The sequence below is a fragment of the Trachurus trachurus genome (genome assembly GCF_905171665.1).
Source record: "Trachurus trachurus genome assembly, chromosome: 7".
Taxonomy (NCBI): domain Eukaryota; kingdom Metazoa; phylum Chordata; class Actinopteri; order Carangiformes; family Carangidae; genus Trachurus; species Trachurus trachurus.
This window is the reverse complement of record NC_139901.1, coordinates 18,458,994-18,473,833: the sequence shown is the minus strand read 5'-3', so window position 1 is coordinate 18,473,833 and position 14,840 is coordinate 18,458,994. Positions and strand designations below refer to the sequence as shown.

The window sequence follows — 14,840 nt, the reverse complement described above, 5'->3', positions numbered from 1 at the left end:
TCACCTTCTGCTGTTCCCATTCTGCTTATCTGCACTTTCACACATCCACTTTTGCTCTTCTTTCTTGCTCTTGGTTGATGACAGTCTGGTATTTTGAGTCTTGTGCTTTCTGTTCCATGATATGCTCTGTTGTGTCACTGCTGCTGCCTGGTCTCTCTCTTTTCCTCCTCCTCCTCCTTCTCCACCCCGGAAGCCCACCGACTTTAACGTACGTGTCTGCCTCAGATGTCTTAATTTCTAACTGTACAATGCCTATAATGATGCTTAACTCCTCACAGACTCTCCTTCTTACCCCTGTTATCCATCTGTACTCCCCCTTCCTTTGCCCCAACATGCATCTCTCTCTCCATCCCACTTTCTGCGCCCCCCACCCCAACACGGCAGGACTTCCTGGGCCAGGTCCACTGTACGCTGGGAGAGATCGTCGGCTCACCTGCCAGTCGCTTGGAGAAACCTTTAGGGTAAGTGCGAATTTCTCTCTATACACCATCTGATTTTGTACATTCATGTGGCAAGGGTAAGAGCCACTCAGAGCTTGGAAGAGGCTCTTACTTTACTTATCTCCTCAATGAGACAAGAAGACACTTTTAACTTTGCAAACACGACTTTTCAGATATTATCAGATAATGAAAGCTCAGTGCCACCTCTCAGCCCATTCAGTTGTGACATGGCTCTCCTGCTGAATTTCATGCATTCCAGCAAGCAGAGTGATGAATATATCTCCCTTACCTACTGGTGTTGCACAATAACACTGCAAGATTAGACTGGTGTGCTTTGAGCAATGATGGTTAATTGAACACAACCAGGGGGCTTCGTTATTGCAATTACTGTCATTAGGGCGTCGATCAAGCACGGAGAGCGAATTGAAGAACCTGAGACAGACGTGATGGACAAAGGTATTGATGGTGTGGCTTCAGCAGGACTCGTCCAGCAGGGTGATGATGATGGTGATATGGTGACTGGAATGGACAGCAGTTTGCAGACTGAAAGATTAGCCCTTCACTTGTGTGTTGCTATCAACTGTGCCAGCAGCTTTCATGTCAGAGAGCAGCAATTCAGAAACATAGGTAAAGTATAGATTGCTTTTAATTTTTGTCTTCCTGATGACTTTCAGCTTAGTCTATAGTTTTATTCATCCCCGTCCATGTTGGCAACAGCGTTATGTTGGCACGTTGTCTGTCCCATTCTGATTAATATGCTATCTCAGGAATGCGCCGAGTGAATTTCAGCAAATTTGGCGCAGTTTCTCCTTTGGACTGAAGGATGATCTGATTAGAACTTGGTGGTCAGATGTTAAAGGTCACTCTTTTTTTTTCTTTTCAATAATTTATTTCAAACCAGCCGACCAGAATAACATATTCACATACAACAGATGCACCATTAGAACAAAACAAACAATAGCACAATCAACAAGAACAAGAACCATCAAACAAACAAACAATAAACAATAAAATATCAATACAGTAACAATACAATAGATAACAATACATGGTTTGAAATCGGGATGGATGAAACAGAGCTAGAGCTCATGACCTTTTAAAAAAACTCTCTAGCCATATAGAATTGTTAATGTGTTAATTATGTCAAAATTTAGTGAAGTGGTGACATTTTATACTCAAAAGGTCAAAGGTCAACTTCACTGTCACGTCTGACGGCATAATGTCTTTTCTAGAGATTATTCAACACTGCATTGTCTTCACTGTATATATTATTAGAGTGTGACTGACTGGTGGGTGGAGGCACACAGCTGCACAGCTGTCTTTCTAGGTGAATAGCTAAACACTGTCCATGGAGTTTTGTCCCCTCCTGCAACAGACAGATAGCTCAGGAGTTGTTTAATGGCTATGTGCTCCATTTCCTCCTCATGCATCCTGATGTGGCAGCGCCTCTCTGGACTGCAGTTTGGAGGAGTGGCTTCCACAGGGACTGAGGAAATCTGTTAGCCATGCTTAAACAAGCCCTCCCAAGGCACGCTGCATCCAATGACCTGCTTAAGAAGCACATCAGCACCCCTTTTCCTAGTTTTCACACCTCATCTCTTATTTATTCAGCCTTATTTTGTCCACCAGATTCAGTTTTTTCTTCACAGTTTGAACCTCTTTCTCCTCATTGTGTTTTTTATTTCTATTTATTCCTCTTAAACCCCTCACCCGCTTTATTTCTCCCTTTCTTTTGTTCCCTCCCCCATCAGGCAGGCACGCACAAATGTTTGTTACTATACTATACATTTTTTCCCAAATCAGTGATGAGTTCCCACATGTGTGTTTAAAACAATCTCACTACAAAATACATCTATACTAGATACTACTAATTTGTTCTTCTTAACACATTTTTGAAACAGCTGTATGCATCACATGGATCATGTTTTACCCATGTCGTCAGGACAAGTTTGGACTTAAAATGCTCAGAGCAGTGGGAGACAATGGTTTAACAGGATTCTTGCTTGAAGTGAAAGATGAAGGTCTTGTTTGGAAATTGAACGTGAGTCAACATGTTGCCATTGTTGAGTTTTTCAATACTTAAACGCCATAAAAAAAAAAAAAATGCTGTAGTTGCGAGGAGTTGCTAGGACGAGGTTGAGTTTGTTGATCAACGAACAGTCTGACCAGCATTACAGTACGTCTGTATAATGCCAGTGCAAACTAGTCATATGTGAACATAAAATTTAGAAAAATGGGTTGATCATAGTTACAACGTCACTCCTTGTAGTCTTACTATGACATTAACTTTTTAAAAATAAAAAAATTTCAACCCCCAAATAAATGCTTTACTATGTGAGGACTGTATCGTGGGGCGTATGTGGGCCAGGTACTGTAGTCTCTATGTTGTGGGATTTCTTTCATGCAGAATGTACATACATATACATATACTACATGCATGCATTTTCAATTCATCTCAGCATAAACATAACCTGCAGCTCACACTTGGAACAATCATTTACTTCAATCATTTTGCAATTTGTACGTAGTGCACACATGGGGAAAAACATAATCACTTCAGAGCAGATTTCCACAGATTTTTTTTCTCTGGGACAATAACAGGTCAGGTAAAATGTATGTCTTTTCCCACATGACATTATCAAGATGGAAATGAGTGCCAGTGGGAGGAATATAATCTACAAAGCACCGAACTGACAATGTGTTACAAATCTTGCCCGTTTATAATGCGGTTTAATGACACACATGTATCAATGTTATTGGTAGCCAAGGAAATGCAAAGTGAAATGATTGACTGATGTAGGGGAATGACATGTTTAAATGAAAAACATGTTTGCTCTCATGAAGCTCTCGTGGCTGGCCGTGGGAGGGCATCGTTATATGGCTGTATAGGTAACATGATAATAGAGTTCATTATACAAAATAGCAGTAACCTTTTCTGTTGATATGGTGAATTACGCCACACACTACAGCGTATGAATGCAGCACAACATTAGCATGTTAAACCCATTAGCCTACTGCGACTGTGCCCTCGCGCTGTATGATTGAAGCAGGAAATGAACTGTAAGCAAAACCACAATGACTGCTGTGGGTGTGCTGGCTGCACCCGTAGGAGCCAAGGGAGGAAACGGATTTGTGGAACTGAAGAAAATAATATATATATAATAAAAACGTGCATGCACAACTGAATAAATTCAGAGCTGTAGCTCACATCAAAGGCTCACCTGAACTGTGTCCCAACTGTGGGAACCGAATCACCATCAAAAGGAGTGATCTTGTATCTGTATTTGTGTGTGTGCAGCTCTGCATATCAATAGTAACTATGTGGGAAGTAAGGGAAAAATGTTTAGGCAACAACAAGGCATCAGCTCGTCTCTGGGCCCATGTGTCCATATTTTGAGCTGATGGTAATTTTTTATAGTTTGATGCATTAAGGCTATATGCTACTCCATTTATATGAAGTCAAAGTTAAATTGAAGCCCTGCTGGAATGTGCCCTGGATGTTGAGACACCATGGCAGTTTAATGTAATATTGATTTTATGCCTTTGGTTCTGTTATCAGCGTGGCAGTGTACGTTTCTGTATTTGCTCTTCGTCTTCACCATAAACTGCTGAAATGTGTCTTTACATCTCTTCAGACGCTCCACCACACTGGCACTTTGAATGCAAAACTTCAAAGTCAAAGGCCAAGCAGAAATTTGATTTAAGTGAGCCCATGGGTGGAATTCAAAAACGATAAAAACAGAGAAGATGAAAGTGTAGTTAAACTAATACATTTTCTTTTAAATTCTCACTTCTTTTGATAAAGGGACAATTTGATTAAAACTACATATGAAAAAGAATTTAATCAGCTTTGCTGTAAATCATTCTTATCACACCATCACTGTGTCACAGGCCACGTTAATGTCCAACCTGCTCTCTAATGACAATAATTAACACCTGCTTTGAATAATTGCTATCAAGAAATGCATTTAATGGACCCACGTCTTTGTTCTACAGCTTGATTTATGTTCAAATGGCTAACACTAAGAAGGAGCAGAAAGTCCTGAGAGAAAAGTAAACAAGTCTGTCTCACACTGTTGATGCCGACCAGGTCCAAATGGCTCTAAAGTGACTCTGTCACATTTAGTCTGACGGGGCCTCGGGGAAACAGTCAGGACAATCAACGGCGTATTTTAAGATTATGTTTTGATTGACACGTCGGCTCGTGCACATGTTAAATGTGCACGACTGCCCAAATGATGACTGTAGATGTTAATGTTTTACATTGAAGCCTGGTTCTGCTTTCATCACAACAACCTTATTTTATCCCATTGTGGGATAAATAAAGGCTTATCTTATCTTATCTTAATTGATCTTTTAACCAAGTCTGCAAGTCACACTTTATGACAACTGAAAAACTGTTCTCGCTACTGAAACACTAAATTGCACTAAATTAAATCTATTTTTTTTTATATATACTGTAGTATAGATGCAAAATATTTTATTATACTCCCTCAGGCTCTCATCGTAGTGTTCACCTGAGGACTACACATCCTTTTAACATTGTATCTGTTCTCATTTGTCTCTGCAGATCATTTCTGCTCCCTATAATTGAGCTTTAGATTAGGTATTAAATGCAGGAGCTACTGTACAATGTGATACAGTCCAAAACAACAGCAGTGCAGTAAAAACTGTTTGATGTTTGATATTTGTTGTTCACAATGAAAGGTGCTGATTCAGTTCTGTGGTTATCTGAGCTGCAGTTTTTTGTGTTGTGGTGGATTACATTCAAAAAGTTTAGGTAGCTTTCACTTAATGTACTGTACAGCCACAGCACTGTGCTGTATGGCTGGACTAATGCTCAGATACTGCTATCTGTGAGTGAGCTGGTTGGACATGTTGTTTACAGATGGTTTGAGCTTTGTTTGTCCTTTTCCTACACTTTTGCTCATTAGTTCTTCTCCTGCCATCTTGTCATATTACCAGAATCCACTGGGCCTGCTTTGTATTTTAACCATAGAGCGTGGTTGGATGTTCGTTGTTTTATTTTACGATGCAGTGGACATTGAACCTAATTTAAAATTGCGTTACTACACAACTGTCTATATACAGTCTTCTAGTAACTTAAAATCAAGTGCAGGTATGGCGCACTAAAGGAGTGTTTGTTAGATTTGTTAGTGTCTATTCCACTCGGTCTGCAGCTTTTCCTCTGCATGAGGTTAACTAATCAGTATTTACAGCACCATGTGTCAAACGACTGTGTCCTGTAACAGGGCTGTAACTCATTAGAAGTTTACTCACACAAAACTAAAGCAGAGGGCATCACTTGTTTCATTGTGTCTTCAGCGCCTCAGTAGCTTTAAGGTTTTTGGTTAAAAAAACACTTGGGCTGCCCATTTAAATAATGAGTGGGTGTATGAGAAGTTCATTTTTTTGTTGTAAGTGAAATATTATCTGTCCTGAGTAGTCTACACGGCACTGTGAGTGGAGGCAGGGAGGCAGGTACCGTGTTTGTTTGCTTGTGTTACTTAACTGCGAGATGAAGTGTTTTAGACGGTTTACAGTAATCAGCATTCTCTGCCTCGGGACATCATGCACAATTAGAGCATACTGCTGCCTTGCTAAATGCCAATTTGGGCTCCAAGGCTGAGCACTAACAAGGGTCCCTCTCTAATAATGCAGTATGTGCTCCTGTTTAGGTGTGGAAAACCCCAACTGTGCTGATTGTACAAAACACCCTTTCTGGGGTTTATTAGTAGGTACCAGTTTGTTTGCGTAAGAGGTGAAGGGCCTCCACATTCTGCAGCAAACGCACCTGGACTCTGAATTATACTGTTTATGACTCTCTGAGCATTTTCATGTCACACGAGATCTAAAAATCTCCCCATTTTTCTACCATGAAAAGAAACAGTTGCTTTCATATATACTATGGTTGTTAAAAGTAGTCTGGAGATGATAGGGCAATAGATTGCTGGCCTCTCACTAATAATGGAGACCTCAGGTGTAAGAGCAGGCAAGGGCATGGGAGGTTTTTACACTGCAGATAAGCTTAGCTGATTTGTTTTCCAGTGGGAGCAGACAGTGTTCATTCCTGTCATGGCCGCGGGCTGTCATCTGCTGGAAAGGTGAGAAAGCCTCCTGAATGTGTCTGAGCACTCGGCTGCCACAGTGTTGTTAATCTATTCAGCTGAAAACGATCTCTGTGGGCACGCAGATTACAACCTATAGCCAACAGTCAACACAGAGAGGAGGTCAGGGCAACCCACTGTAACATGAGGTCCATTATTCCACGGCTAAAGGTGCCGTGGCCTCTTGGTACAGCCGGGGTAAGTAGGGGAGAATTGGCCGTGATTTGGTGTCATCTGCCTCCAGTGGGAAAGTGGGATAAAATGCAACTTATATCATGTGTGTAATAACAGAGAATTGGGTGTTTCTTTTGGACTCGGATAGAGAAGGATGTTCTGTTCTTGCCGGGGGAAAAAACAATGAAGGAAGGGAACTCAACTGTCATGACTCTGAGTAATTTTAGCTTTTAGACTGAAAGCAAGAAAGTTTCCTCTTGAATGACAACTTCATCTAATCCTCTCTCTTTCTCTCTCTGTCAAAACAAGCAGTTTGGAGCTCGCAGGTGGTTGATGAATGCCTCATTTATTTGGAATCCCAATAAATCAAACATTGTTATAGTGATTAAAGCCTGTGCCATAATTTATGTAATCAAAATGTCAACAACAATCCCATTACTTCAGTACGCGCCGCACACATAAAATGGAATACACTCATTATTGAATTGTATTTTATATTATCGTTCATAATTAGGGACTACATAGCAGCAAAACAGAATTCACATAAACAACAGGATTGATTCTCCTCGGGGAAGCTGTGATAGAGGTCGTCATGTATCAGTGGGAGACTTAAGGTATCTAGTGAATAACACTCAACACTGTAGGTTACACAACACGGCTGCAACAAAAGGAAAAAAGAAAAGATGACATGTTGGTGACAATGTGGTTGCATAACTCGCACCTTGTTTCCACCACTAGATAAACAAACACGTTCTTTTCGTTTGGCTGCTTTGTATATGCACTTGCCTTTTTTTTTTTTTTACTTTTTCTCGTTGCCCTATTTACTTGCTTTGTGGTGATTGTAACAAAGCTTGAAAGAACTTAGCACAGGTTGCCTTTAGCTGCCTGTTTCAAACACAAACACCAGCTCATCCAGCACCAGAAGGAAGCAGCTTTTCTCTCTCAGTAGGTATTCTGGTGTCCTTTTGAATTAGGTGGTACACTTTTTCATGCTCCTTCTTTTTAATCCTAGTGAGGTGAGGGATTATGGGGTTCTTATCGGTGTATGAAGATCAAGAGGATTAAAGGTATAATCCCATTTGAACCCACATAAGAGTTTTGGCAGCCTTGTCCAATTCTGTCAACTATGATCTGCCTACTGCCCCGAATGTTTACTGTGGCACAAAACCAGATTATCCGTCTACCCTCCCTCTCTGCTGGTCTTTGATTCAACTCAGACCAGTCAGATTTGTTCATTTCCTCGTGTCCCATTGTCAACCAGGAAGATTCACTGAGCTGGACAGTCTCAATGACACCTTTCTTTTGTGCAGTGAAGCTGTTTCTATTCCTCCTTTTTGTCATCCCATATCTTGCTCTGCTCACACTCCACCTCTACAAATAATACTTTTTTAAATTAGCGTATCCCCACTTGGGTGCTAAACTGTAAAGCAGCATTTTTCTTGATAACACTGCAGTCATTTTTACCTCACAGGGAAGTGTGTAGACCCCACCCTACAACCGCTGCAGTGTGGGGGGAAAATTATTTTCTTCTTCTTGGGCTCTTGTTCATATTGTCAGGCAGATAACCCTCCCCCACTCGCGTATGCGTGACACGTTGCTCCGTTGTTAAATATCAAGACCATTCCTCATTCTAATGACCTAATGTGAACGGCATCAACAATTGCTTCCTTCTCCCTCTTTGGACGTTATTCTCGCCATCCTCCATCCGCCCCCACCTCCGCGCTGGTGTGTAATAGAGAATGCAGCTCGTTGTGAATCACCATTTCACGACAGCAACTGTCTCTAGATGGGAAATTATAGCGGCCATACATTGAGCCTGAATATCCAGTATACAATATGTCATCCTCAATGATCTTTGATGCTGACTTTGTGCAGGAATAGGCAACTGGAATGCGCTCTTCCCTTCTCCTCCCTGTTCTCATTGGTATTCTGCAGAACAGGAATATCAGAAACTTTGGCCAAGTAATTGAAGTGATGCTGAAATATGCTGCTTGATCTTTTTCCATTCAGTTGATCAAACAGGGGATCTGTCAAGACAGCAGTGGTTAATTCTCTATTTCAGGATGAGCTAAGAGCATGACAGCACTCCTTCCTTCCACTGCTTTCCAGGTAAGAGGAGCCAAGGTGCTACAGTACAAGGGCCCGATCCACTTCTGTCTTTAGTTGTTTATGTTTGTTAGGAAGTATTGTTTGATCCTCCGAAGGGTTTTCTGATCCTCTGGGTTTCCGCACAGACATGATGGTAATCTGACTGTTACTACGAAGCTCTGCTGAGGTTTGCACAGGCAACATTAATACACATCACAGAGCGGTATTGGATGGGTCAGGACCATATGGCACCGTGTCTGTTTCAGTGCCGAGGGAAACCTGTAAATGACTGTATGAATTACAAGGAACTGTGAATGGTGTCAAGTATCATAGCTTCTCAGCGTGTGGTTAGTGTAGTAGTCACTACTCACTTGTGTTGCTAAGATGGTGGAAGCCTTTAGTGCCTTTTATTATATCACATTAATCATTCACCACGATCACAGAAGCCGTAGATGCTAACAGGTAGTCATCAGTCTTTTCGGAACAAGACCGCCTCATCAAAGCTTTATTTAATGTCTGCCCTTAACTGTGGGTTTAGATTTCATTACTGCTTCTGCAAAATCATATGTTCTTTACTATTATTCCTCTCAAGTATGGATTGCATTTAATCCAATAGAAAGTAGCAGAGCTTAAATAGGTTTAAATTACTGTTCTTCATACACTCAAGGTTGTGATTGCACTTAGCCATCAAGCCTGAACAATCTCCCTCAGGCTTGTGACTAAGCTACAAGTTTTTAACTAAACATATAGTAATGGTTTCCAATTTAATTTGATGTCATTGGTTGTGCAGAGGAAGTTGGTGTTTAAAAAACCCACAGTTATCAATCTGCATTTTACAGGTTAACATTATCACCCAGATGTTACAGGTCAAGTTGTTTTCAAAATGTTGCATTGATTTTCTGAGCAGATCTCACAGACTTTGATATTTATTGTGTTGGAAATGTTTTTCCTGATAGTGAGAGTAGTGAGTAGCGAAAAGACCAAGAGGTCACTGAAAACAAGAGCAGTGCATTTCACTGGTGTTTAACAACCTCTTGTTAAACCCACTTTTCCCTCGGCTCGTCCAGTGTGAAAATGTGAGTGGACCTCTGTGAGATCAGAGAGTTGGAGCATCCATGCTACTCCACGTGCATCGTGTATTTGCAAGAATCCTTTGTATTATATAACTATATTTTACATTGTTTTGATTCTGCCTTTGAAACCACTGACTTTTTCATTCTGTCATTACTAAAGACGCTAATTTACACAAATGATGCTGACATATTGCAATGATTAGCTGAGAAGGCAATGTCCTCATTGACATTAATTAGTTCGTGAGATGTAGTGACTGCAATGCTCAGGCAGTCAGACAAACGGCTAATTCATCACTGAACGGTATCTATCGAGTCTACAGACGACGCTCAGTGTGCTCCATTTTAAATCATGTGCTCCCCTCTGACCCTGCCCCCTTACTCATTTGACGGTTCAAGGGAATTGAAGGGGGCGCATGGAAAACAATTATCAAAGAAAACTTAAGGAATCATCATTGGAATATAAATATCCTCAGCAAATCTCATAAAAATGCTGCCAGACAGACCACACTAAAACTAAAACTAACATGTCCTGTCAAGTCAGTCAGACGTCCACGTTATAAAATAAATCCTTATTAGGGCTTTTAAAGGCTGTAAAAGCTGCACCGTTACTATGGAAATGCCAATATCTGTTGATTAGCCTAATGTTAACTAAATAAAGGTGACCAGCATCTGATCAATAATGGATTTAATGATGAATTTATGTTAAAATATGAAAACCTGTAATGATGCAATGTAGGCATAATTTGGTTATAACCTTAACTACATGATTGCAGCATTCACACTGCCTTTGAGAAAGCTAAGAAGTGACACATATGTTAACTTGGTGGTTGTAATGACGTAACCTACCATGAAGGTGTAATCCTATGCTGTCCCTCTCTCACTCTATCAGAAAATGATGCAAAAACAGAAAAAAGTGATGAACCTGCTGCGACACATTTGTTATTCATTGCTTTTTACATCAAAAGTCACATGTGGGCATTGAACAAGTCTCAGTCAGATTCATCACTCTTTAGTGTCCCCGGGAAACACGTTTGTCCCTTTATGTGAACAGGAACACTTTGCGATGTCAAACTGACGATGGTGTTTTCTGAATTTGCAGAGTGTTTGTTTATTTGCATGTGTTTTCTGAAGTTGCAGTGCGTTGAGCTCTCAGGGCCGTCATGATACGGATGAAATGAGGCAACTTGAAACACTGAAGTACGACTCATTATTGTGTTGACATGAGTTGGTTAGCTGGGGATTGCCTGACTGTTAAACTTCACAAAATACCCCGATGCTGTTTGACTGTGGTAATTTGAATATTCAAATGTTTGAACTGCAGCAGAATCAGTGGAGACAAATATGACACACATTTACATGACCGGCTGATTAAAGCCTGCCAGTTTCTTGTGGCAGTCAGACTTTAGGCCTTGTTCATTGCAGATAGTACAGCAAGGAGGACCACGGCAGCACATTTCACATAATTTCATCATCAAAGGCTTCTCCCACTGAGGAGGCATCAATGAATGAGTGCTGAGCGAATGAGGCCTCTTGATGCAGGACACTTCACATCCCCAGCAGTCACGTGTCGGTACAGACGCTCTTAAGAGTTATCGGAAAAATGTTCAGTCCAGGCAGGGAAAGGGAACTCGTGTGCGACAGATTAATGGCAGGAAGTGTGTTTATCCATTCAGAGCCTGCTTGCTCTTCAAGTTAACCAGTCACCGTCAGAGAAAATGCCACACTCAGTAATGCATGCTTACTGTAATTTAAAAGACCATTGCCCTTTTGGTACCTGCCGTCGTCTCAGCTGCACATCAGAGCGGGGTTGTGCATCTTAATGCACCCGGAGGTGAGATGTTAACAATCACTGGATCTGGATTTCCCAAATCAAAAGGCGTAGTCGTGGTTAGCACCACCTGGGGCAGATAACTTGGTCTGTGTGGTTTTGTGGAGTTTACTGGCCTCGTTGGGCAGGAGTTTACTGTCTTTTTGAGGTGTCATCAAGCTGCATGGTCGTCAGACGAAACATCAATAATTCAAGGACAGTTAATTCGCCTTGAGATTGGTCTCCATGGTGCCTGAAGACAGAGCCTGAGAATGAAGTGTGCCTCCCCTCCTGCAGCGTGGTGCCTTTGTTTTTTACTTATATAGGTCGACTGAAGTCAGAGGCTGAGATAGTCCTCTCAAACACACTGGTGGATGTGCAAAGCCTGAGCTTGGGCGGTTTGGCCAGTGGATTTATATTAAGGTATCGATCAAAAATTGATCAGAGGCTGCAGTTGCTTTTATGGAGCATTTCACTGGATGTGTTTAGGCTCTGTGAAACCTGAGAGAGGGCAGCAAAGGTTAATGGAAACAGCCCACCCCCAACATATCCTGCAAAAGCAGATAAGAAAAAAGGAAATCACACTCTATCTCTTAATAGGTTCTCTGGCATGTATACGTAGTGCTGTATCTTTAACCACTGCAGTTTACACTTTAAATTGTCTTTGTAAATAATGCAAGCATCTGCTGCTTGTAGTAAAATACTGCCTCCATTTAGCAGCATCACATTCAGTGTTACTGCTAACAGAAAGACTGACCTTCCAGTGATTGGTCTCCAGCTACGGCCACAGCAGGTTCCAGTGTAATTTCCGTCTTGATCTGGAAAGATGAGAGGAGTGTCAGCAGCTGTTGGGGGGGGGGCTACTGTTCGACTTGGGAAGAAAATATGTTGTCTTGCTCTGTATTGGGAGGGACGGGCTCTCTGCTTCTCAAAGATTCAGCTGAAAGTTGGAAATACTTTGATATCAAAAAGACTCTTACAGTCAAACAACATTCAATGTGAACTCTGCAGAAGTGTGTCTATTTTTGTTAGTGCCATCAGATTGGCAACCTACTGAGGAGGTGATGTTCAGAAACGCAGAGATGCAGCGAAGCTCTCCGGTGCTTGGATACGACGTCTTGATCTTCTGCTGGAGCAGGAATCAGTGGTAAACAACAGCAGACCTGCGGAGCTTTAAAGTCTCAGAGTGGCGGTTGCAAACAGGGATCAGAGGAGGTCTGTGTCTCAGCAGTTTTATTCCACAGCATACAAAAGAGCCAGTGTTTATAACTCTCTTTTGATTCATTTACCGTGTTGAAACAGAGTAATGCACTCATTAGAACTGCTAAACTGTCACTATTATATTGAGTATAAAAGTGTGATTTTACATAGATAATACATCTGTATCCTCAAAATGAAAAGCGCAGCTGCAGAAAAATGCATCATTTCTAATTGCTGTTATTTGTAGGTCTGGTTTGATCTCTGGTGGATTTTTTTTTTTTTTTGCCGGCATACGAGACATGACCAGTCAAATCTGTGGAGTGAGAGTGAAAGCCTCAGCTGTACTTTAGCCCTCTTTTTCAAAAGATAACTGGACGCACCAACGCAGGGCGATGCGGCTGCTGAAATCACCTCCAGCAGCCAGCTGTGCTGCAAAATACAGCGCAGAGCCTCTCAATGCCCTTTAGGCCACAAACTCTCAAAATTATCAAGTATATTCCAAGGTTGTGCTCTGCACTTGTTTTCACTCAACCAGTGAATCATATGTATTTTGTTTTCACAGTGGCATACCTGGGAAGAAATGTGGGACCATTATCTTGTCGGCCGAGGAGCTGGGAAACTGCAGAGTAAGTCCAAAAAGTCTTGACCACTGTGTTTTTAATTGGCTATTACTACTACTACAAATACTACAACTTCAATAAATGGGCTCTTTAATAATCGTACACTACAGTTTAACCGAACATAGTCATTGTGAGAGTGTATGTGACATGCTAAGGGAGTGGTTCATGCTGTGTCAAGCGCACAATGCATGTTTAGCAGCGTTCACGAACCAGCTGGAGTGAAGTAGGTTGTTTAATAGCCTTGACATCTGTAAGATCTGTTGTATCATAACTGTCCCTGTTAAACCAGCAGCATATGCCATGTCTCTGTGCAATTGTGTTTGCCATTTGGATATTGTGTACATAGCGACTATGCTAAGAGTTTGAATGGCTATTTAATGAGCCTGCACTCGTTCCGATCACTAAAACAGGCATTTTCTCCTCTGTGTGGTGTGTTAATCCATGAGTCTGCTCTAATAACCTGCGTCCACTAATGCCCATTGGCTTTCTCTCTACACTGCTAAATGAAGATAGTAAATAATCACATTACATTGCTGCCAGTGGAGCATGAGAGAGTGGCAAGACTTATTGGCCAGAACAACTGGCCTCCCTCAGAGGCGATAAAGCCATTGAGCTGCAACTGCTGTATAAATGTTTTATGATGGCCTCATACATACAAGCATCAATGTTGCAGTGCTTTGAACTTGCTTTGAGCCATACATGTTGAGTGCAACACCTGGTTAAACAGCAGTTGTACCTGACTTGGAGGATTTTTTGTGAACTTTAACTCTCTAACAGCTTCATTTATTTCCCTTACAAATAAACGTTCTCCCACTCGAGTTAAACAGAGAGAGCATGCTGATAATAAAACTGCCATGATAACCGTTACTGATTCGGCCCTGCTGGATTGAAGTGTCAGTGCTCACATTCACAGTCATTGTGGGGCTGCTGTGAGTCATCAGGTGCACTGGATCTGCGATGATGGGAGTTAGCATCATCACAGCAAAGCACCACTTCAAGAAGTGATTTTGTAATATAAATGCAAATGATCATCACTGGTACAAATGACCATTTCCCCTCTCCCAGACTCAATTAGAGCGACCCAGACCTGACATGTCACTCCGCACCTGCCTTGTTTACACAGAATTAAACCCAGGATGGAAATGTGAGTAAAGAACAGGGCCATGAAATCTGAGAAATGGCAGATTTTAGTTGAAGATGCTGCTGTCAGTACAATTCCCATACCTACGAATAAGAACAGTTTGGAATTGGTAACATCCATCTGGTTGGTGTTTATTCTGTAATCCACCTGTGACCAATAAATGGAGACAGCAGAGCTGCAGCTTCACCAG

The 14,840-nt window shown here is 41.5% G+C and overlaps 1 protein-coding gene across 1 annotated transcript in view; it reads left to right on the top strand.

The window, feature by feature from the left end:
- cpne5a (copine Va) overlaps positions 1-14,840 on the top strand; it is a gene marked incomplete at its 3' end in the record, with an annotated part of 75,116 nt that overhangs the window by 21,221 nt on the left and 39,055 nt on the right. Inside the window, exons 6-8 of the mRNA XM_083976245.1 lie at positions 194-208; positions 385-461; positions 13,452-13,515. Of these exons, the coding sequence (XP_083832371.1) occupies positions 194-208; positions 385-461; positions 13,452-13,515 (156 nt within the window). The remainder of the gene's footprint in view (positions 1-193; positions 209-384; positions 462-13,451; positions 13,516-14,840) is intronic.